General features: G+C 47.4%; 2 protein-coding genes across 4 annotated transcripts in view; both read right to left on the minus strand.

The window, feature by feature from the left end:
• agmo (alkylglycerol monooxygenase) overlaps positions 1-2159 on the minus strand; it is a 29985-nt gene extending 27826 nt beyond the window's left edge. Inside the window, exon 1 of one of the 3 annotated variants that reach the window (XM_055503028.1) lies at positions 1682-2159. In XM_055503028.1, coding sequence (XP_055359003.1) covers positions 1682-1789 — 108 coding nt within the window. In that variant the 5' untranslated portion in view covers positions 1790-2159. The remainder of the gene's footprint in view (positions 1-1681) is intronic. The other 2 variants (XM_029129711.3, XM_029129710.3) reach the window with 2 other exon arrangements.
• Positions 2160-3119: 960 nt separating this feature from the next.
• Positions 3120-11517, minus strand: meox2a (mesenchyme homeobox 2a). The gene is made up of 3 exons (XM_029130472.3): positions 10562-11517; positions 6756-6928; positions 3120-3981 (listed from the first exon to the last, which is right to left on the minus strand). Exons 1-3 carry the CDS (start codon positions 11115-11117, stop codon positions 3763-3765), a joined length of 948 nt encoding a protein of 315 aa, XP_028986305.1. The 5' UTR covers positions 11118-11517; the 3' UTR covers positions 3120-3762.
• Between the last annotated feature and the right edge of the window lie 10775 nt (positions 11518-22292).

Genomic DNA, 22292 nt, shown 5'->3' on the forward strand with positions numbered 1-22292 from the left:
GCCGTGCGTGGACGTGCACGCTTTCAGTGCACGGGCCGAGGCGAGAGCTCCGCCAGGGGCCCGCGATCACACGCAACGCTCCCACATCTGGCGGCCGACTGCAGCGGCGGCTAACGAATGGGCTCGCAGTCCTGCTCCAAACCCGCTGAGAGAGAGAGATTATGGTTCTGGACCCAGGCCCACAGCCTTCTACACCCCCCCCCTTCATTTCAAGTCAAGCAGATAGTTTTACCTCTGCAGCTCTGCATGCTGGGACAGAATTATTCAGCATCTCTGGCCTTTTTCATGCCAGCTTTATGTCTCTTTGGATAAAAACTTTTTAAGTTAAATTTTCATCTTTTTTTGAAAATAAACTAAAGCCGAATTTACATTTCTACTCCTACAAACTCGTAGTTTCTGATAATCTTATTTCATTTTCTTCTGAACTGACATTTGTGGACCAGATGTCTTCGCGTTCCCAAAGAGCATTTTTTTTATAAGGTCTCGAATGACTGATGCAGGCTGAAAACATGCAGGCGGACAACACGCTGCTGTCTGAAAAACACTGGGTTTGCGTTCAAATGGTTGCAGAGCCGACAGACCTGGCAACGACCCACGAGCCCATAATTCTTAACAAGTCCAAAATTAGAAGATCCTGTTTTGTTTTTTCTAATTAATTTGGCCTGTTGGGATAAGAGAACGCCAGTTGTGTAGAATAATTAATGACACATCACAAACTGTAAACAGCGTTGAGTCACAAACTGCTCACACACCCATGCAAACTTTTTTCTCACCACCAAACCATGCAGCACTAACAAATTTGTTTAATCACATTTGGTAGTGGATTATAAGGACTCCTGCTGTGAGGGTAATTGTTCTCCTCCCGTGATGTGCCCCATAAAACCTTGTAACAGACATGTGCTGGTTAACCTGCACCAGACGTTTGCCACAGTAAAAAGCAAACGAGACACTGTAAACTGACAGTAAGAAGTACAAGAACAAGGAGACAACAGCTTTCAGGCTTTTTCACACATTGTGACTGGTTTTGACACTGAACAACTTAACTGGGTTTTAATCTAGACGAGACATGTACTGTAAAAAAACAAAAAAATGATAAACTGAGCATCTATATGGGATTAAATTAAATGGTAGAGGTGTACCTAATAAAGTGGCCAGTCAGTCTGGTGCAGTCCTTTACATTTTCTGGACAAATGTTTAACATTTCTGTCTCCTCAGTCTGATCAAACTTCAACTCCTGTAACTATGTAAAAAAGCTTTTGACTTATTCTCTGTAGATGATTAACTGCTGCAGTAAACAGGCTGATATCTCATTTACCTTGTACTCATCATCGCAGAATGTTTGTTTTATACACATTATATAATACAAGACATTTAACAATCAAAATACATTACGTAAATATGTCCATATTAAACTCTTTCCAGTGTAAACGTGGTGAATGAATGTGCCTGTGTCCTGCTGGGTGCAATATGTTCTCAAACTTAACTTAATGTAAGTAGAATCAACAACCTGAGTTTAGCAGCTTCAAACGTTTTGTACATTAAATATATATATAATATCAATACTTTCATCCACATGTACTGTAAGGATTCTGAGCAGTACAGTATGCAGTGTGTGGGGGGCTTCATTTGGCCTCTTCAAAACAAATCATCACATTCTTACTGTAACTGAACGCATACACACCTGCTGCACATACAGAGGAACATCCTCCACCTTCTCAAAGGACGACTCATTGGGTGTGAGCATTAAAAACATCGCTCGGGCAGCGGCGGACGCTGAAGGCGGCTCCATTGTCGGCGCGTCACCCCCCGCGGCGCTCCAGGTGAGTCGCGGTTACCTGTGCAGGTGCAGAACTGCGGCGTGCGGCTCCCGTGAACCCGACGTCTCTAAGTTCCGTTTAACTGCCTTGTTTGTCTCCGTCTTAAGTTAAGTAGGTCAGTTACGAAATGCCGAGCGCGCGGGCTGTTCAGCGAACTTCTCACGCGCACTTGGGCGAATCCGTGAGAGTTTGCAGCTGCAGCGGGACGCGGTCCTCGCGCCCATTTACCTGCTCGCCCCGCTCCGTCGGGCAGGAAGCGAGCGTACCTTTGGACGGGGCAGTCGGCGTGGCGCCCAGTGTCGCCCTGTCTCGCGAGAGTTGGTTAAACTTTGCAGGCGCGCGCGCTGCGGGTCGCGGAGTTCCCGCGCGCGTCAAAGGCGAGTTAGACACGGTCAGAACTGTGGCTCCGCGGACGTTTAAGAGGGTTTAAAAGAGAAACAGCATGAAAAGCACGAGCTTTCTAACAGGGCCATAAACAGAAAGTCCCTGGCCCAGTTTCCTCCACGGGACGTTCCGCCCGACTCACTTTCGTTTTGATTTAAATGTTTAAATAACTTAATTCAGACGCTTTCAGCTTTGTGTTTCATTTTATCCATACAGTTCTGAGTTAATCAAGCACCATCCACTGAACAATACAGATGTAAACAAGTACAAAGCAATGGTGCAAGCAGCTGTAAACACCATCACATGGCCTCACATGGGTTATAATAATGAAGCGCTTAGTGATCAGCTCATAACAAGACTAGTATTGTTTTCTGACCTGATTTATTTCAGTCAAATCAGGTGGTGTAGGTGAAGTCAATGACCAGACAGAAACTAACGCTGTGTTGCTGTACACAACTTGGACTCCAAGTTCCAGTGAAGGAGCTGAACGTCCCCAACGCTTGTGAATTCGCTGCAGTGAATTACAGCTGCAGTGTTAAAACAGATCACATTAATGTTGTGATGAGCCTGAAGGCAGAAAAGGAAGAAAAAACGCCCCCCCCCCCACTGTACGTGCCACACGAGGTGCCGCTTCCACGCATTAGAATGCACAATCACAATGTGGTGAAAGATGAGATCAAGGCGTGAAATTATTTTCAACTGAATCCGATCCTTTGTGGCTGCGATCCCCGAGCCTTGGCCGTGGCCCAGATCCTGCCCCGAAGGCAGAGGTGCATTAAGCATTCCCCCCCATCACCAGCTTTCTGCACTCTGCGCCATGTTTAATTCATCCGAACCCGACGTCAGGAAACATAAACACACCCGCGGGGACTGATACGGATGGAAAGCTGCAGAGATGGAAATACATCCAGTCATAAATTCCATTCACCACTGGTTAAATTTTATTCAATCTGCAACTGTCCCTGAAAAGATTCGATATGTGTTTCAGGTTTAATTTGTTACAAAATGGCATCTCCAGGCACAAAGGCGTCAACTTAACAAGTGACAGTGTTCATTACTGCGCGATAGTGTCGGTATAAAAATGTTGTAAAGGTAAAACAAGGCTGAGAAATATTTACAGATCATTCATATTAGCGAAGGCAAATTGAATCTCCTGGCACTTGATTTGATCAGTAACTCATTTACGTCGTGATTTGTTCCACAGTAGGAGCTGACTGAGGCGCAGACTGTACGTTCAACAGTGCAAATCTTTGAAGGCACATGACTTGGAATGTTCAACTAAACACGGTTCCTACAACAATTCTGTAGCCAAGACGCCCCATTTCAATATTCCTGATAACCTTTTGGGCTTTTATCCACATTTCTTTTGACCAATGGCTTTTTTTAAATACCTCACCATCTTCGCTTCATGTGCTCAACTTTTTGAATCTACATTTTGCCTGCGTGACAACTGCATTTCCCAACACGCGTCCTCCCCCTGTACATGTGCACACTTATTTAGCATCGTTGCATGACGATGGTGCGTGGGCGCGCAGCAGTCCTCCCTGGCGGCGGCCGTGCATCATAAGTGCGCGGGCTCAGAGCTCTGGTCGCTGTCGTGACTGTCGTCGTTGGCTAAGGAGTCCGTGGAGTGGTGGAGGGCCGCGATGCCGGAGAACTCCGACGGCAGCAGCGTCCCCTTTTTCACATTCACCAGTTCCTTTTCTCGGGCCGCCGCCCCCTGCTGGCCGCCCTTCACCCGCTTCCACTTCATCCTTCTGTTCTGGAACCACACCTTCACCTGGAGAGTGGGGAGAAAACGCCGCGTTTACTGCGCTTGGGTGAGCAAACACGCAAAAACATCCAAGGAGCAATTAGGAAACCGCAACGGCAACTTTCCCTGCAGTTTGGCAGCCCGTTGAACTGCAGCGAGGCCGGCTCCATCTGACACTTGGCGTCTACCTGCTTTTCCCTGACTCAACAGCCTAAACTGTATTTACGTCCCTCAGATTGATGATGAAGCTGTTGCTTAAAAAGGTTTACACGTCAAGCGGCAGCAGAGGCTCCGAGTGTTGACACATGCGTCTGGGATGGGGGGGGGGGGGGACTCGCCCCCGTCACGCGGGTGAGGGGGGTTTATTTTTGGGGAGCGTGTGTCCGAGGGGAGCGAGCGGTCACGTGATCAGGAAGCTAGCTGACAGCACGAACGTTCGTCTTGCTCTTCTGGGCCGTTCTTGACACGTCTCTGGGCCTTTTCTGGGGCAGAGACAGGACTGAAGCTTATTTATGCTGGGCTCCAGTGTCAAGCCAAACACCCACACTGTCCTCGCACCGCTGGACATTACATCTATCACAACACACAAAGACTTGAATCTTGACAGTTAGCTAAACTGGCAGTGACTGCTTTCTGAACCTTCACTGGAGCCGTTTGGCACCAAAAGCTCTGGGTCCAAAACCAAAGACGTCTGAACATCAGGGCCACAGCTGGAGCTGGACCGGGCTTGGATTAGTCATGATAGCGGGTCAGGTTCTGATCCATACGGTCATGAGGACACATTTAACTCAACCTACGACCTCGTGCTGAAGTTCCGCCTCTCCAGATTCCAGGTTCGTCCGGTACAGACACCAAAGATCCACCAAGGTTCTGCGTAAGAACCATAATAATACGCGCTGTGCCCATGTTTACCTCACTATCTCCTGCTGTAGACACACACACACACACACACACACACACACACACACACACACACACACACACACACACACACACACACACACACACACATGCCGCCTGAGCTGAAGAACCTTCGTGCACATTTAATGCTGCCCGGAGCCATGAAAAGATTAATTGCTTGAGTCTGGGAATGACGGCGCTAAACTCTGAGCGCTGAGGCCAATGGAGCCCTGCCTGACGCGGTGGCATCCAGGCGTTTTCCCAGCGTGAAGCAGCAGAGAGTCGCTCACTCACGCCGACGATGAAACATTTGTCAGCTGCGCCGTCACAGTTTCCATTTGCTTTTAAAATTGATGAGTAAACGCTAAATGCGAATGTGCAGGTTTACTGCTCACATTACGTTGAGAAGCCCTTAAAACACACCTGCAGACGATTTCATCCTCCGCGAGGCTCCTCCTGGTGACACTTTTATCGCCTACACGGTGCCATGAGTGTATCCTGTATATTTTATCACACAGCCCCGGCGGGAATTGAACCCGCACCCTGTCAACATGGCGGCCCGGTGTGTTGCATCACAATGGGCTGATGCCCGTCTGTGGTTGTGCTATCAATAACTTGTTGCTAACAAACGACGATGTGCGGCGTTCACTGAAGAAAGTGGTTGAAATAAAATCTGAGATTTTCAAGTGCTGTAAACTTGGGGTTTTTCCGCAGCGTTCAGTTCTTTTAATCAAGGCTTATAGCTTTAATAAACCGACGTCGGGGCCCATTTCTTAATTCCTTCTACCATTTTGCAGCTGTGTTCTCATGTTTAATTTCTCCTTTTTCTGTAGCTCGCCGCTTTGCTACCGGTTCTTTGTATATTTACACATGCTCTGTTGCTATTGGCTGCTTTATTTTGCTTTGCTTTATTTTACTTTGTCCTTTTGTGTATATTACCTTTACTTAAAGACGCTAAACGCATTAAAGCTTGAGTTTATTCTGGGCATTTTCGTATGATGTGATTGCAAGATGTCCTATTAACCAACTGCCAATTAACCAATCATTGCTGCTCTGTTCCATTTCGGTCCCACTGAGCCGAACGGAGCGGTGCCATATGTGATGTCATCCATTTACTGAGCGTGAAATGAGGACGCTTTATTACAGTTATTGGTCTTTGGACGGTAGATGTAGGTTCATGAGAACATTTGAACTTGGCCTTTAATTAATATGCACTTTCTCCATAAACCATAAAATAAAAAATAAAAGGTTTATTTTCCTTTTCTCATGAATGATTTAATCTTGATATTATTTTCTCCAAAACGTTATTGGTCACTTGGTCAAATGTGATTTTAGTCGTATTGACGTGAGACGAGTAGTGTAAATCACATCAGACGCATCAAGTCCTGATTCTCATTATGCTCTTTACATCGGGCCTCAACTGTTTCCCACTGTGAAATATTACTGGCCAGGCGTCAACTATGTTTGACTTACAGCTTCCAAACCAGTGTCAGAGAACAACAGGCAGTGCGCTGCTTCCTTCCCCCAGCCATTTGTCTCCTGTTATTTATTTCATGTGCCTGCATTTTTACAGCAGCCGGCCCACGCTTGGAGACCAATTTGTGCTCGCGGGGCCAGTGGGAGAGAGGAAGTGCCTTGCTAGACAGCACTTCCTTCAGCCTGTCTCCCTGCCTTTACTGTGGCCCGCCTGAAAGAATAGACAGGAACATCTGGAATAGGATAGTCCCGTCACACGGCCACATCTGGAGCACAATAGCCCTCGCGCCGAAGGTACAAAAACACAGTAGCGAGCTGAAAAGGCTCCTCGCCGTCCCAAGGCCGCCTCTGTTTTCACAACATGGCATTAATGTGCTAATGGGGGGTCGGCGCTGGGTAAACCCAGAGGGACGCCAGCAACGTACTTGTCTTTCAGTGAGGTCGAGGTTGACGGCGATCTCGTAGCGCCTTAGCCTGGTTAGGTAATTGTGGTGGGCGAACTCGGCCTCCAGCTCTCGGATCTGCTCCTTGGTGAACGCCGTCCGCTCCTTCCTGGGCTTGCTGCTCACGTCCGACTTGTAATTCCCGTCCTGGGACTCTGAAACCAAACACCACACAGGTTTCTATGTCGCCCGGGGCGGGTTTATATGCAAGACAAATAAAAACAAAGGGAACGTTATGTGGCAGGTGCAAGTCAGCGGGCGCAGAAAGGAGGCAAGGTAAGAGAAACAATGGGAGCTGTCAATCACACCTCAGCCCTTGTTTATGAATACTTTAAGTGGCTGGAAGGACTCACGGGCCGCACATGTGCGTCTGGCCGTGGCAGCTGAGCTCCGGCAACGAGCTGCCAACGTGGATTTCATTTAGTTTCTTGAAGGAAGGAATTTTGAATCTAAATAAAATTTTTAGCTTTGAGGGATATTTCTTTTTACACTTCCGTTTGTATTATGTCTGTCTGTCGGCATTGTATCATATGACTCTCGCTGTCTGGCATTTTTGTTAGTTACTTTCTGTCAATAATAAGATTATTATTTCTAAGTAACCTAAAACGTCACTTCATAGGTATTTTAGAAAACGAGGACATTGATATATATTTCGAAAAAGAGAAAGTGTACGTGCAAGCATCAATTTAAGAAGGGAACTTTCGTTAAAAAAAACGTGGGATCTATGCAGCGTAAACATATGACAAAAATTAAAAATGCCCAACACATGTCATCTCCACTGCTCATCTCCCCGGAAAAATACTTTTTTTCCCGGCGTTTCCACAAACTTTCCGAAGGCTCAACTGCTCCCTGAAACTTTCCTATTGTAGCAGCGTCTGTGGTTTCTCTGTTGGACTTGCTTCAGTTGCACGTTGCACTCGGAGGCAGCAGTGATTGCATGCTAATTCATCTGCGGTCCTGTCCTGTAGTGTGTGCTAATCCAGCAGGCCTGCGTCAAGCCAAACTGTAAATAGTCCCGCAGCTCAAGCCAGACTCAAGTGCAGAAGCCTGGAGCCGCGTCAGAGCAGAAACTCTTCACCTACGACGTCTCCCTGGAGGGACCCCTGTCGCCTCTGGAGTCCCGCCAGCGACAATATCATCCTTCCAATTAAACGCAGGGCTTTTTTCAGAGCAAAACAACTCCATGGAGAGGCGAAAGACAAGACGAGGGCTAAACTGAAACGGGGACAAACAGCATAAACATAAACCCAAAGAATTCCCACATGATTTTTATGAAATGCAACGGATCATTGCTCGACCCGCAGCCCATGTCCGGTTTCCCCCCCGTGACCTTGCCTGCGCCTCCCTGTAATTTGGTGCCGAGCGCTCGGAGCAGCGTGTATCTGATCGGAGCCTTCGGATGTATTTATCCACTCCGTCTCTGTTAAATACAGACATCGTGTAAAGAGAAATACAACAACAAGAGTCTGCAGCGCGGGAGCAACAGGCCTGGACTTAAAACCAGCGGCAGACTTTTATGACACAGCCACTGCACCACAGCAATTAGGTCCCCGCCGTAACTTTCATCTCTCCACAAAAGAGCAGGAATAATACGAGGAAAATACAGCCAGGCGAGGCCGAACCAATGCAGCTCAGCGCGGGAGGAATCCTCTCAAAAATAACATCTCATTCCGTTCAAACACATGCTCCCAATGTTTATTTGTTAATTTTTTTCCTCACTCCTGCAGCGAAGTGTTTGATTTATTTTCCTCCCTTTGCTAACTAGCATCGCAGCAGCGCGCACAGTGTTTGTTCTTGAAGGAAAACTCATCTGCCAGCACATCACCCCGCCTTTTCACAGCACGGCCTCAACAAAGGCTTCAAGCGCTTTTTATTGTTCCACATTGAAAGTCTACTAACTTTTTTAAAGCCAAACCGCTCAATTTACTGTGCCGGCGTACACAAATATAACCCAAACGCCAAGCAGCAGAGTCTCCGACGTGCCCACACCAAACGAGCGCGTTCCCCAGACGGCAGACGCTGGGAACGGGGCCGTCTCATCACCGGGGGCCCGGGAGAATGCCACCGAGCTCCTGTTATTTCTGAATCTGAATTCAGGTTTTGCTCGGGTTCCTGGTCCAGATGGTGAAACCCAATCAGGCCTGCGACTCATGCAACCGGCAGCGGCGTAATATTTAGACAGCTGATTGAGTCGGTTACTGTAGCTCCAATAATCACCGGGGACCAGTGTGAACACGGAGCCGGTGCACGGCACATGCGCTCAGTGTGAGAAAGCTGTTGTTGTGAGGTCACGAGGGTCAAGTGCAGCTTTTTAAATTGATTAAAAGGCAAGAACTACTGTAACCATTTAGCACATATAAAAAGCTGCCGTGTTGTATTTTGACCTATTTCACCATGTGTAAATCTGCTACGTCAGTAAAAACTGACCTTCCAGCATTTCAAACCTGATTTATTGCAGATACGTGTGTCTAGAGTTCTCCAGACTGAACCTTAGCTCATCTACGATGAATTGTCCCGTCAGAGGCGACGTACGGGGTCTGAGACGATCACCAGCATCCGCAGCGAACGCTAATCACACCCAGTTACTGCACATCGGCCGCTGGTCAAGTGCAGGTCGCCCTGTAAAAGGCTGCGCGGCGAGCGCTCAGGGCGCCGTCCTCACGTGGACAGAGAGAACGATGAGCGCTTTCCCTGGAAAACTAAGAAGTCTCACCAATATCACGTTCCCCGCGAGAACTCTCGCCACCGGACCCCAGCAATTCATCCGCCGTGATTGATTGTTGCGGTGACTGCAGGTTGGAAAAGTTCTGCAGGTCATTAAGGAGGTGTTACCTACGGAGACCAGTCCTGAAGCAGGGCTTTGTTACAGCACGCGCTAAGATGTTTTAGGACATTATCATTCATGTCAAAAAAACTGGGGGTTTTGATTACAATAGAATAACACAGAAAAAAAACTCTTAACTGAGTTAAAAGCCAGGCAGCGATTTTAAGACAAATCCACTGATGATCAAATATTACAAAGCTAAAACATGGAGAGTTAAAGTGAACAGATACCATTTGACGACTGTACAAATCACACAGTGTGTGTTTACACCTAAAGCAGAAATGTGGATTTGTTCAAATGTCTAGTTTATTAAACACCAATTTTTTAAAGATTTGATGAAGAAAAAAAGTCAATGAATTATCAATCAATTTTCAAGTGAATCCCATGAATCTTGCTCTTTTTCTTATCACTTAACAATTTGATTTGGGACGTTATATTGACACTTATCTACAGTAGACATGTGTTTTCTTCTTCTTGCCTAAATTGTGATTTATTTGTTTCAGACATTAATAAAGGCCTGATTTAACACCTCTCAGTCCGTCTGCGTTCATCCTGTCACGAGGCGCCGGTCCTGTCTCTTACATGACGTTAATCCTTTACCGTCTGCCTCCTTTTCTGCTCTTAGCACCAAACCAGATGTGTTTTTTAAACAAATCTTGTCAGGCGTCCGTCGTGCCCCGTCGCACTCATGATGTGATCTTTGCTCCGACCGACTCTGCAGCTTCGCCGCGCGTCGGCCGACACCTACGGCACCGGCTGCTTCAACAGCTTTTTGTTTTCCTGAGCTGCTAAACTCTCTGCACGTATGTGCTGCTGAAAGATTTAGGATGGAAACGAGGAGCACAGCTGTGCTGCCAATGTTTACGCCGAAAAAGCAAACGCATTCACAATATGTGTAATGCAGTTCTTCAGGAGGATTTCCAATTCCACTATTCTGAAATAGGAAAAAGCGGCCCCTTCTTACCTGAACTGTCACTTTTCCTCTTTCCGCTCCTCTTCTCCGCCTCAGCAGGTGACAGGGTCTGTCGGCCAAAGTCTGCCGGCACACAGGAGGCCCCTGTGGGGGCGCCGCCGCTGCCCACGCTGGGGGTGCTGGCGCACATGCTCGGCCCGCCTGGGTGGCCCAGGTCTGGGGGCGTGGGGCCGCTGTCGTGGGACGAGTGGGGCGGCGGGTGGCAGAGGCCGTGGCGCGAGCCGCTGCCGGGGGAGGGCATCTGTGGGATGTGCCAGGAGCCATGGTGCTGAGGCGGGTGGTGATGCTGCTGGGGGGGCAGGTGGCCGCGGTGGGGGTGGTGGTGGTGGTGCTGCCCGGGAAACAGGCTGTCGTCCGCCGGGTAACTGGATATGATACAGGGCGAGGGCGAGGAGGTGGAGGAGGAGGAGGAGGAGGAGGCCAGGTCGGGGTAGGAGACGTGGTCCGAGCGCCCGTGGAGCGTCAGCGGCGACTGGGCGAAGGCGGGATGCAGGGCCTGCGCCGGGACGTGGGGGCTCCGCAGGCATCCGAACAGCGTGTGATCCATTTCATGCAGGAAGTGAGCAAAAGCAGGTAAAACTACTAAATCAACCAAAACAAAAGGATCACGCGTGCATATCCAAGCGTCTTCTCCTCCGTCTCCTTGGACTATTCCAAAGCTTCGCCCTCAGAGCAGAAAGGAAAGAGTGTGTCCTGCGGTAATCCCCAGCTTGCAGCCTGTTGCCGGGCTGTGCAGAGTGAGCAGTTAGTCCAGGATACGCGGCAGCAGAGCCTCTCAGATGTCAGGAGGAGCAGGGGACTGAAGCTCGAGGCTGGGAGCAGAAGGAGGTTCCTAGGAACTGCAGAACGAGGGGAACCGACAGAGGGGATGTTATAAATAGGGTGTAATGTGAGAGGGAGGCTGGGTCATAGGCTGCATATGCGCTACTGACCACATACATATGATCGCCCTCCAAAAAGCACAGCACAATAAATCTGTACTATTAAAATGGCTGAGCCTCAGGAAAGCAGGCAATTTATTTTGGACTTGGATCTGACCTCCGGTGGCCATCTTTTTTTTTCCAGTAAGAAAAGGGCCTAATGGCTGATGGGTGGGGCCAGGGGGCGGGAGTGGGGAGAGGTTAACGCAGCGTGTCGCTTCATCTCCGTCACGTCTGACCTCTTCAGACACTGCGCACAAGACTGTTTGATGTTTTGACTCACTGTCGCTGATCTGTTCGGATAAGATTTATTCCAAAACACATTTTGCACAAAGGTTTTTGGTCATTTTGTTTGTGATATTTCACCTATTTGGTTTTGTCCAACACCAAATGATAATTTTTCATCTGCTAATACGCTTTTTACGATATTTTATCATAATTTGAACTGATCAAGGTCAAAGAAAATTAATGTTTAATTTTTTTATTTGAGGTCACAAGGGTCAAGTTCCTTTTTGTCACTATTTTTCAGCAAACTGTTATTTATTGTGACAATGAACTAAACTGAAGAAGAACAATAGTAGGAGAAAAAGTTTTTATTGAAATCAATTATTTGTAAAAATTTATACTAGTTCTTTAAATAAATACACATACATACTTTATTTGTAGCCTGTTGAGTCAAAGACTAAATATTTTTATTTATTTATTTATTTTAATATAAGTTGAATTTATAGCAAGATTTATTATTAGAGTACATCAGATCACAGATCAGTTCTCACGTGTGACTCAAATAGAAAGGAAAAAAAGCAACAAATAACTAAATGTTCTTTATAAATGTTATTATTGATCAGAGTTTTTAATGGAAAAAATCCTACACTAAAAGTTTTCTCTCACACTTTTGATGATGTTGATTGACACGAATGCAGGTCTAATCCTGGCTTGTACCTGTATGAAGGAAGTTAATAAAACTATTTAAATTACTGAAATAATGAATTCTACCTCTTTAATTCAAATATAAAACCATTGGGATATTGGAAATTTAATGGCAATTTTTTTCACACTCACACACACACATTTTCCCAGGTTCTATATCAGCAACACACAAATTGTCTCACTGTATAAAATAAAGCTGAATGTAGTTCAGATTGAAATCAAATAATTCCCTGTACAAATTGGAAAGGTTCCGTTGTTCCTGCGTTTCCACGGCTCAGACAGGTTTTACACGCGAACAGTCACAATACGTGTGCGCTCGGGGGATCCCAGTGGGCGACTCGGCCGTCCCACAGGCGCTGGGGCCGCCTGAGAAAGGAAATTAATTCCTCTTTGAGAGAAAATGACTTTAACAGATAGCATGGCGGAGGCAGGCTGCAGCTTCGCCGCCGGTGACCCCCCCCCAGTCCCTCCACAGCCTCCGAAGGCAGCAGAGGCAGCGGCGCGGAGGAAAAGCACCGTAGGTGAGTGAGTGTCGAAGGCTTCTACTGTTTACCTTACAAATTAAGGCTATTAGCAGGTTAGCTCAGGGCCCTGGGCAGGTATTAGCACACACGTGTTTCCAATCCCGCCGCAGCAGCGATGGCCCGCGGGGCGGGCGTGCAGCCTCGCAGCTTCTCCCCTCGTGGGCCATATGAGACAAAAGCTCTCGCTGAGGGAATAAGTGTGAGCCCGTGTGTGAAACTAGGTTACGCTCATATATCAGGTGAACGGGGCGAAGATTCAAGTTGCACAGAGTCAAATCAGCTGCGCTTTCGTCTCTTTGCAAATGTTATTCCGCTAATGATTGGAGTATAATTTGTCTGAGTTTGGACAGAAGCGGTGCCTTTAAGGGCCACTAATGTGTGCGGAATTGGAGCGTCGCTCGTCTTTAAATGCACACGTGTCCCAAATAAACAGGAGGCGACAAAGGTGCATACTGTAGGTGGGACCCATAAAAAGGTGTCAGCTCAGTTTCCCGATGTGATGAGCTGGTTGCGCTTACGGGCCAGTGGCGCTGAGGCAGCTGCTTTTCTCCACACTAGACAGAAACCCAAGGTACATGTAGACCTGCTGCTCAAGCTGTGGCTGTCAGTCACCGGCGGAGCAGCGAACACAGCTCAGCGCCACCGTCACCAAAGCAAACACGCAGGAGGAACTCAGCCTTTTCCGCTGTCAAGTTTGGGCAAACGAGCGACTTCAGCTTCGGGAAAAAAAATTATGCAGGAGCCGAGAGCAACGGCGGTGACCTCCGAGGTCAGAGTATGATAAGAAGCAGCTCGATGCACTAAAAATAAAAAAATAATTTAAATAATTGTACTGCTGCAGTTAATGCGTTTCTCAGCTCCACCTTTGTTGCTTAAAAAAACTAAAAAACTCGATCTTTAAATATTAATAATTAGTTTTTATTTAATTTGGAATATTGTAATGAACAGTCAGAAGATTTTTCAGATCATAACTTCCCCCGTGACGATAACGTGTGATGCCATCATTCCTTATGATAAAACGTAATCCTTTAATCTGCTTTCATTGCTCACTCTCCCAAATTCACCAGCCCCGAATGTGTAATAGTGCGAGGGCTTTGATGTAGCTCTTGGCTTCTGAGCGTAATATAAGCGTTTAAAAAGACTCGGTGTGATCATTAATAGCCGGCTTCCTCTTTATATTCTCCAGCTAATATGGAAAGTCTGCCTTCACACGGACTGTGAGGCCAAGTGCAGCAAGATTAGAAGGGATGTGTTTTGCAACAGCTCGGACCGAATCGAAATTCGACTTGAGGCGAAAGCTCCAATTCAACAAATGAAGAGACGTCTACAGGATTCGGCCTTTGTCTGAAGCAAATATTTGTTTTGATGCAACAATTTAGGGGAAGATTTGACATATGAGGTTTCCATCTCCTGATGTCGTCTCGTGGAGTCTGATTCGAAAGGTCACCATGACAACGTCGTGTTCGAGGCCAAGCAGTTTATTAAAAACAATTAGCACCAGTAGAATTATGACTCTCTTATCTGACTTGTTAATTATATAGACATTTATTAAACCAGGATTCTTGACAGCGTGACCGCGTCTGAACGCCTCTGCAGCAGCATCGTGTGCTTGGTGTGATCCGACAACCCAACACATGGAGGACGGCGCTGCAGCGCCGACGCGGACATGTGCGGGCGGCGTGGAACCTGTCATCGCTCCTCGCTTCCTTTCAAAGTGCGGCCACAGATTTACAGCAGTTGTCGGGAACGTTGTCCGTACAGGCGACGGCGGGATGTCAGTGATATACGGCGGCGGGAGACAGTAAACGTGGTCTGGGTCCACAGCTGGATCACAGAAGGAGCAGGCGGCTTCCTCGGGAACTGACAGCATGAAAGCATTAAGGAAATGCTGACGGCTTGGTTGTTGTTTAACTCCGACAACAGGATTTGTGTGTTTTTTCTTCCTCAGTTTGCATGAAACTCAAATATTTGCCGTTTGTATAATGATGCAGAAGTCGTTATTAAAACCCTGTGTGATAAATTTGCCCTTGTCGAACCGTGGCTTTTATTTAAGGACGCAGGGCTGCAGATTTTTCACTCGTTCTTAGGTGGAAATCGTTTTTATAGATTAGCTGCGTCATGAGATTGAAGAGAATTGATGCCAATCTATTGAGATTCGTTTTTTTTCGCCCACGCGCGGCTCCTGGGCTCCTCGGTGGCCATTTTCTGTCTCTGTAATGGCGGCGGACAGCTGGGGTGACATCATCCTCTATAACGGGCGGTTGGATGGAGGCGGCGGAGCCGGAGCAGACGTGCGGTGGCGCTGAGCAGGGTCTCGCGTGGAGTCGGCCTCGCCTCAAACAGCCCGGGGTCGCCCTCCGCAGACTCCATTTAGATCTGGACCGGGTACGAGCGCCAAACCCAAAAGCGGCCCCGGCTCCAGGCCCGCTTCCTCCCAGACCTTCACACTTCTCGCCATCTTCAAGTGGGAGGAGGTGCCAGCGGGGAACGAGTCCAGACTGTTTGATTTGTGAATGGGGCCATTAGTGCTTTTATTTGTTCCACTGGCCCAACCTGCCGCCCAGCTGAACCCACTGCACACCCCACTTCCTGCTCCGGCGCGCTGACGCTCGTAACGCCGCAGGTCGGGTCCAATGGCGGTGGAGGGGCTCCGGCCACATCGCATCAGTCCACCTATGAGGGTCCGGCTTGGACATGCTGTTCCAATAAGACCAATCATTCAGACGAGTGGAGTTAACGGGTTCCTCCTCTCTTCTTGTTCCTGGGGGTTTTTGGACGAGTCCCAGAGAATTTGTTCCGTGAAGCTGCTGCAGAGGCGCCGGCCTGGTTTCTGACTAATGTTAAGTCAACGTGTGTGTCTGGTGAATCTCATTAACACTTAATCCGGCCTCGGTGCCATCAGAGGGACTCCTGCTGAGCGTCGCTCTGTCGGTCGGTGATAGTATTTGATATGAAGCCTCTCTGGTTGCTGGTCTGCAACAGGAAATATAGGTTTGCTCATGCTAATGCAAATCATGCAGCAATTAGCAAAAAATGCTAAATGTGCATTTCTTTCAGACCAAACATTTATTAACTTTATGACTCTGTGACTTCAGACACAAAGTGTTTAATAATGTTTGAGTGAAACCTGCTGCCTGGGTCCAAACGTAGAACCTGTTGCTCTGAACTCATCTCTGATCACATCGCTGCAACTTTGGCGCCTAGAACACAATTTAAAACAGGAAACAACTCAAAACAAAACTTCTTTAGAATATCAGGGGATCAGTCGACCCTTTTGCTTTTTCACATGAATCGGTTCTTGGTCGGAGGCCGTGCACACAGATGGTTGACCTCTGCAGCTGTTTTCACTCATCCTGCCTCATTAAACCTTTTTTAATGGACAGATTTAATTCCTTTATTGACACCTTCTTCTCTCCTGCTGCACCTGGTGGGACAGGACACGTTTTGACCAGTTTCAGCCTCCCCAGATGTGCAGCCAGTCAAGAACTGAAAACACCTGCGCGGGTGTTCAGAGCATTCAGTTACATTCTATTAAACATGAGCTATCGTCTATTTTTGGTTCAGTCAGTGTTTAGTCTGCATTCAAAGAAAACTATTCCACTAATATAAATAGAAAACATATAATTTTATGTTTATGCTAGAGAAAATTTGATTATATAACATTTTTGGGGCAGAAGAATTACTATAAAAAATATTACAACTACTTCCAACACCATCACCAACATCCCCCCTAATAATAAAAAAATCAATACTACAGTAGATATTATTGTACTATATCGGCAGAATAAAAGACATTTTTTAAAGTTCTGGCGCGACCATTGACACCTTGTGTGTTGGATTTCGCTGCATCTTGAGCAAACCTTGCTTTACCACAGAGGAGTCACAGCCTGGTTGTGGAGGTTCTGTGTGATGGACGAGAGCTGATGCCGCTTTGGGACGGTCTCCAGCGATAGAAACACAAATGTCCCAAGTGTTTGTAACAACACAACACAACCGGCAGCGCTAACGGGACAGAAGCTGCAGGTCAGTGTCGGCATTAACACGTTCACACACACCTGTAGCTACATTCCTCCAATGCACCTCGTCCCTGCTCACGGGGGAAGTGACCTGACGACCTGAAGGTGCAGCATCCACCCAGCAGGTGGAGGAGCCACAGGGGAACAGCAGCCTCTGCTGGCAGCCGTGTGTGTGTGTGTGTGTGTGTGTGTGTGTGTGTGTGTGTGTGCATTTACTTTGAACAATATTGTGACACATTGTCATATTCAGTTCACTTATTGTAATCATGTTACTGTGCTTCATGTCAGGTCTGTTATAAAAGAATCTTTATCTGAACACATCATTCATTATTAAAAAGCGCAGTGATGTGTTATTTTTCAAATAACTGACACTTGAATGCAACAACAACATATTGAGACTCCACTGTTCTTTTTTTCTTGTTTTGCTTTATTTTTCGTCCTCTTGAGCTGAAAATTCCGCACTTCCCTCAGTTTACACCACGGATTGTTTTCTACTGGAGCCATGTTTGAAAGTCACATCTGTTTGCTTGACATTTCGCTGCGCACAAATAAATAACGCGTCTCCTCGGCAGCTCTGGAGTCAAGGGTTATTGCTCCTCCGTGTCAGTCATATTTAACTCCGGGCCAATACAAACCCAGTGACCTTTGCATATTTTGCAATCGGCGGGTCACCGGCCGCGCCCCCCGGGAGCCGCTCTGCTCTCCATCTCCTCTCACGCTGGGAAGCGGGGTTCCCAAGCATTTCCCCCGACTGTGGTCCAGAACAATCCCATGTCATCGCCCAATCAGGACCGGAGCGACTGGCTTCAGCTCCGTGTGGACATGACGTATGGCCGGGACAATGGGAGGATACGGAGGCATGCTGTATGCTTGCAAATACCCTCCGTTGCCATGATGATCGGGTCAGATAGGCTGTAATACAGTGGAGTGTCCATTTCCTGAATTTTATGTAGTGACACCTCAAGCCAGCTGAGGTTCCCCCCGTCATTTGCCTTGTTAAAAATGAGGAACCGGGCGGCGGCAGAAACCCAGCGGCGGAGCTCTGATCCCGCTAATACATACAACGTGTTGCCTGCGGATCCGATCCGCACAGAGTCACGCTACGCGCTGACCAGAGCCCGTCGGTTCTGCTGCCTGCGCGCCGGGACATCTGTTGAAATCATAGCCCTGTTTTTCAGCGGGACCCTGTCCCGTCCTGTTTGCGGTTGCCGTGGTGACGGGGCCGTGTGCAGGAGGCAGAGCAGGGTTTGGTCCGAGCTCGCTGGGACCGAGGAGGAGGCGGCGGTTTGGACGGGATGGACTGCATTCAGTTCCAGGGCTTTCCAGAACCTCCCAGGGGCTTCATTAAAACAAAAGGAGGAGGAGGAGGAGGTGGGACTTCCTGTTGGAATGTACCAGACCAACCGTGACCCCATAGGAACCGCAACCTTCGATGCGGATAGAAGTTGTGCAGGCGTGTATCAGTGTCCTCACTGCAGCAGCTCAGAGGGCAGGAGGCGGAGCAGCATCGCTGATTTGGATTTTCCTACACATGTTTGACATTTAAACCCTCCCGACAGACAGGTTTCCTGCTTCTATTCATTTCTAACCAGCTCAGGTGGGGTCAGAGGTCAGGGGTCATCTTTGTGTAACTTTCTCGGGCGGCGCGGTGATTATTCTGTGTTTAATACTCAGCCCATGATCGCGATAGCAGACTGCAGCGGTGGCACTGCTCTCGTGCCCCGCCGCGGCCGCTCATTGTTCTCCTCTGCGTGTGTTTAATACCCACATCAAAGCGCTGACCTTGCGTGCTTGTTCTGGCGACGAGGGCACGGTTTCAGACAAAAGCGCAGCACGGGCACCGAGCGCCACCCATCCTGTCCGACGATGCCCAGCGAGCGATGCACCACCGCTTCACAGGCGCAGCCGCAGCAGCAGCTGCAGCAGCAGCGCCCCAGTCTACAGGCCGGGAAAGTAAGGATATATAGAACGATACATAAGCACTCACAGCCTGCATCGCTTTATAACATGAACCGGTCCAGATTATCGTGAGATCATAAAAACACTCAGGATGAAATGACTGTGGCTGCGAGGATTATAGCGTTTTGGCGTCTAATCAGGCGTCGGACCTGCAGATTTTTCACGGAGCTGTTCTCCACGAATTAGTGCATTCAGGATCAAGTCCAGTGTTTGCGTTCTGAAACCGATCACCTTTAATCAAGTGTGAGGAGACGCGTTGCAGTAGCGCTAACGCTGCGCGCTGTGCGTCTTTCTGCAGATTTGCATTGAGCATCTGCGTCTTTGAGCTCTTATTAATAGTTTCCATCTTCGCTTTCTCTCCGCCTCCAGCCTGATTTTATCTCCACGCAAACAGCGAAACAATGAAAATAATAAACACCGTTATCTCAAGTTTGATCTTCTGCCGTTCGTGTTTACGCGAGTGGGTTAAATGATTATAGAAACGTCAGGCGAGCTCGACCGAGGGCGTCCATGTTTTCGTGTCCTTCAGTTCCGAGCACGTCAGCTGGATAATGGGAGGATTGTTGGAGAACTGGAAGGCGTCTCGATAACTGATTTATTGCAAAACAGAGAAGGAGCCAGAAGACGAGGGCCAGAAATATCAACGCGGAAATGTAATTCATGAGTCAGTGGTGATGATAAACAAACGCATCGACTCCCTGCGGACGCGCTGCCGTCACTTTGCAGCAGACAGTGGACGGCTCACCACACACACACACACACACACACACACACACACACACACACACACACACACACACACACACACACACAAACGCACAAACACGCACAAAAAGCTGAGTCGACAAAAACGTCTCCACGTTGAGTGTTGAAGAAGTGGCTTCAGCACCTGAGGTCCGACACCCGCTCGCTGCGGTCGTCTTCCAGCAGGAAACAATAGGGATGTTGTGGGCCTGAAGCAACGGACTCACACAGGAACCGGTGTGGGACGGCCGCCACTTGGATCGCACATGCGGCGTCGCTCTATAAAACTGATTTACTGTTCCAGCTTCAGGCCTTTAGATGACACTCATCCTGCGGAGCCGGGAAAGAGCGGAACAATCGACTGAGCGGCCGCGTAGGGTCAACGGTGGCCTGATAACAATTAGACACAGATCCCATAACGGAGGCAAATAAAACCACAACACAAGTCACTGCGTGTTGTGCAACGGCAGCAGACAAAGACGGTTATTTCCCAATTACATCATTTCATACAATACCTGACTTATTCAGCCTTCAGCTGCAAAACATGGTGTTTTTCACAATTCATTGCACCTGAGGACGAACGGCGTCACGCTGTGGAGCAGGACCGCGTATTATTGTGATCTGGCCTCGTCTGCCAATGCTCTGCACCGCGGATAAATAAGCTCTGAACAAACAAACTCATGGGCTTAAATGTAATTTTGTGTTTTTGACACATTTTTCAGCTATTCGCCAAAAACACAAACACCAGATGCAGACGTTTATTTGTATTGTTTGTCAGCGCAGGAAGTTTCCAAAACTCTGCAGCGTTGTCTAAAATCCAAATAGTGATGAAAATACAGTATTAAAGTACTCCACACGTGTATATGATGGTAAAAGCATTAATATTCCTCTGACTTTCGGAGCCACCACACGCTGCCTTATAAAAGCTCACACATTCACTGGACGTTCGTGCTTTTTGTCCTCCTACAAGTGTCTTTAATTTTACAGGAGAGGAAAAACACCTCAAGTCCGAGCACTAAACTCTGACACTGTGGAAACTCTGCATATTGTTCTAATGCTGATAGCATAAATTACAGAGTGGAGAGAAGGCTGAAGGTTGACAGATTAACAGCAGGAAAACTTTTCTCCCATCTTGACTGTTCCCCGTTGACTTTTATTCATTGACAGTCCAAACCGCTCAGATTACCTATTATTCAAATCCTGTGTGTTTTCTCTTATGTTTCATATTAATACACTTTTATGGTTTAAACAACACGTTGAGAGCGGATGGAGTGAGATTTACAGCGAATAGGACCAGCAGCGGATGCGTGAGCGGAGTTCAGGTCACATATCATCCCACCTGTCATATAACATGAGCTGCTATTCACCAACGTCACAATTATCCAGAACTGCCCAGAACTGAGAAAGCAACAAACTGTCTGCAGCCTCATTCACTCACTTCCTCCCCTCGTTCGCCCTGTTCCTCCTGGACTCCACGTGTGTGTTTCTCCAGTAATTTACTTACACCGATACGGTGATTGTGTGTCCGATCACCCCCAGTGAGGCTTCACGGGCCCAAGAAGAGAGAAGGAAACAGTTACAGTAAAGTGTTAATGAGTTACACCTGCTGTTTCATTTAATGGTCACTGGACGCGTGGTGAAAAAAAAATCAAAGGGAACAAAAGCAACGAATGGTTGAAAGGAACAGGAAGCGACCGCAGTGTTGAGGGAGAAGCTCGCAGACGGCGAGAGCGAGCGGGGCGACGTCAGCACCGGGCCGGGCCAGCGGCGGGCTGGTACCGGCGGTGCTGAGAAGCCTGTCGCGTTGTTGATGCAGACGCAGAACTTGGCCCGAAGGGAAGGAGTCAGATGGCGCCGCTGCCTTTTATGTGCTGCAACGGTCGGTGCCAATATGGAACAAATATCGCACACGTTGGTGGAGCTGAGGCTCAGAATGTTGATATTTTCAATCACTAGCTTATTCTTCACACAACGCTGGTCCTTGAATAAAATGGAAATGAAATAAACAAACCCAAACACAAATTATTTCATGAAATGAAACTGGAACAAGTCTTTATTCCACCACAATATGTTCATAGTTAGTATTCACCCGTTTTAAGCCTGTGCAGAGAAGAGCAGCTTAAAACAGGAAAGTAGGTCGACAGGTGTAAATATAAGAAGCCCATCCTCATTCCTCAGATTGACTTAAATAAAAACTTATAATAGCAAAGAAACATTTTCTAGAAATACATTAATTATTTAATTTAAATATTATTACTTTAATTATTTACTTTTTCTAGATCTAGACTTTGTCTGGTTCACTACTGTTTTTGTTTTATAGACCTGATTTTTGTCATCAATAATAACTAAACGAATAAAATCCCTAAAATAAACATGAGCCAAGACAAATACAGTATGACAGAAAAAGCAAGTAGATGCATTAAACAAAACAACAAAACAATTCAATAAGACATATTTGAAAACAAGCATTTGGGAAAAACACCCAGGTGTAAAAGTAGGGTCATCTTTAATTCCAAAATATGTAAACTGGATTAAAAAAACGTAAAGTAGTTGATGTAAATACTCTAACGACGTCCTGTGATCACACAGATCCATTTTCTTTCCTAATGAAGTGTGTTACACAAGCAGG

This window comes from Betta splendens, chromosome 16 (assembly GCF_900634795.4).
Source record: "Betta splendens chromosome 16, fBetSpl5.4, whole genome shotgun sequence".
In the NCBI taxonomy this organism is placed as follows: Eukaryota; Metazoa; Chordata; class Actinopteri; order Anabantiformes; family Osphronemidae; genus Betta; species Betta splendens.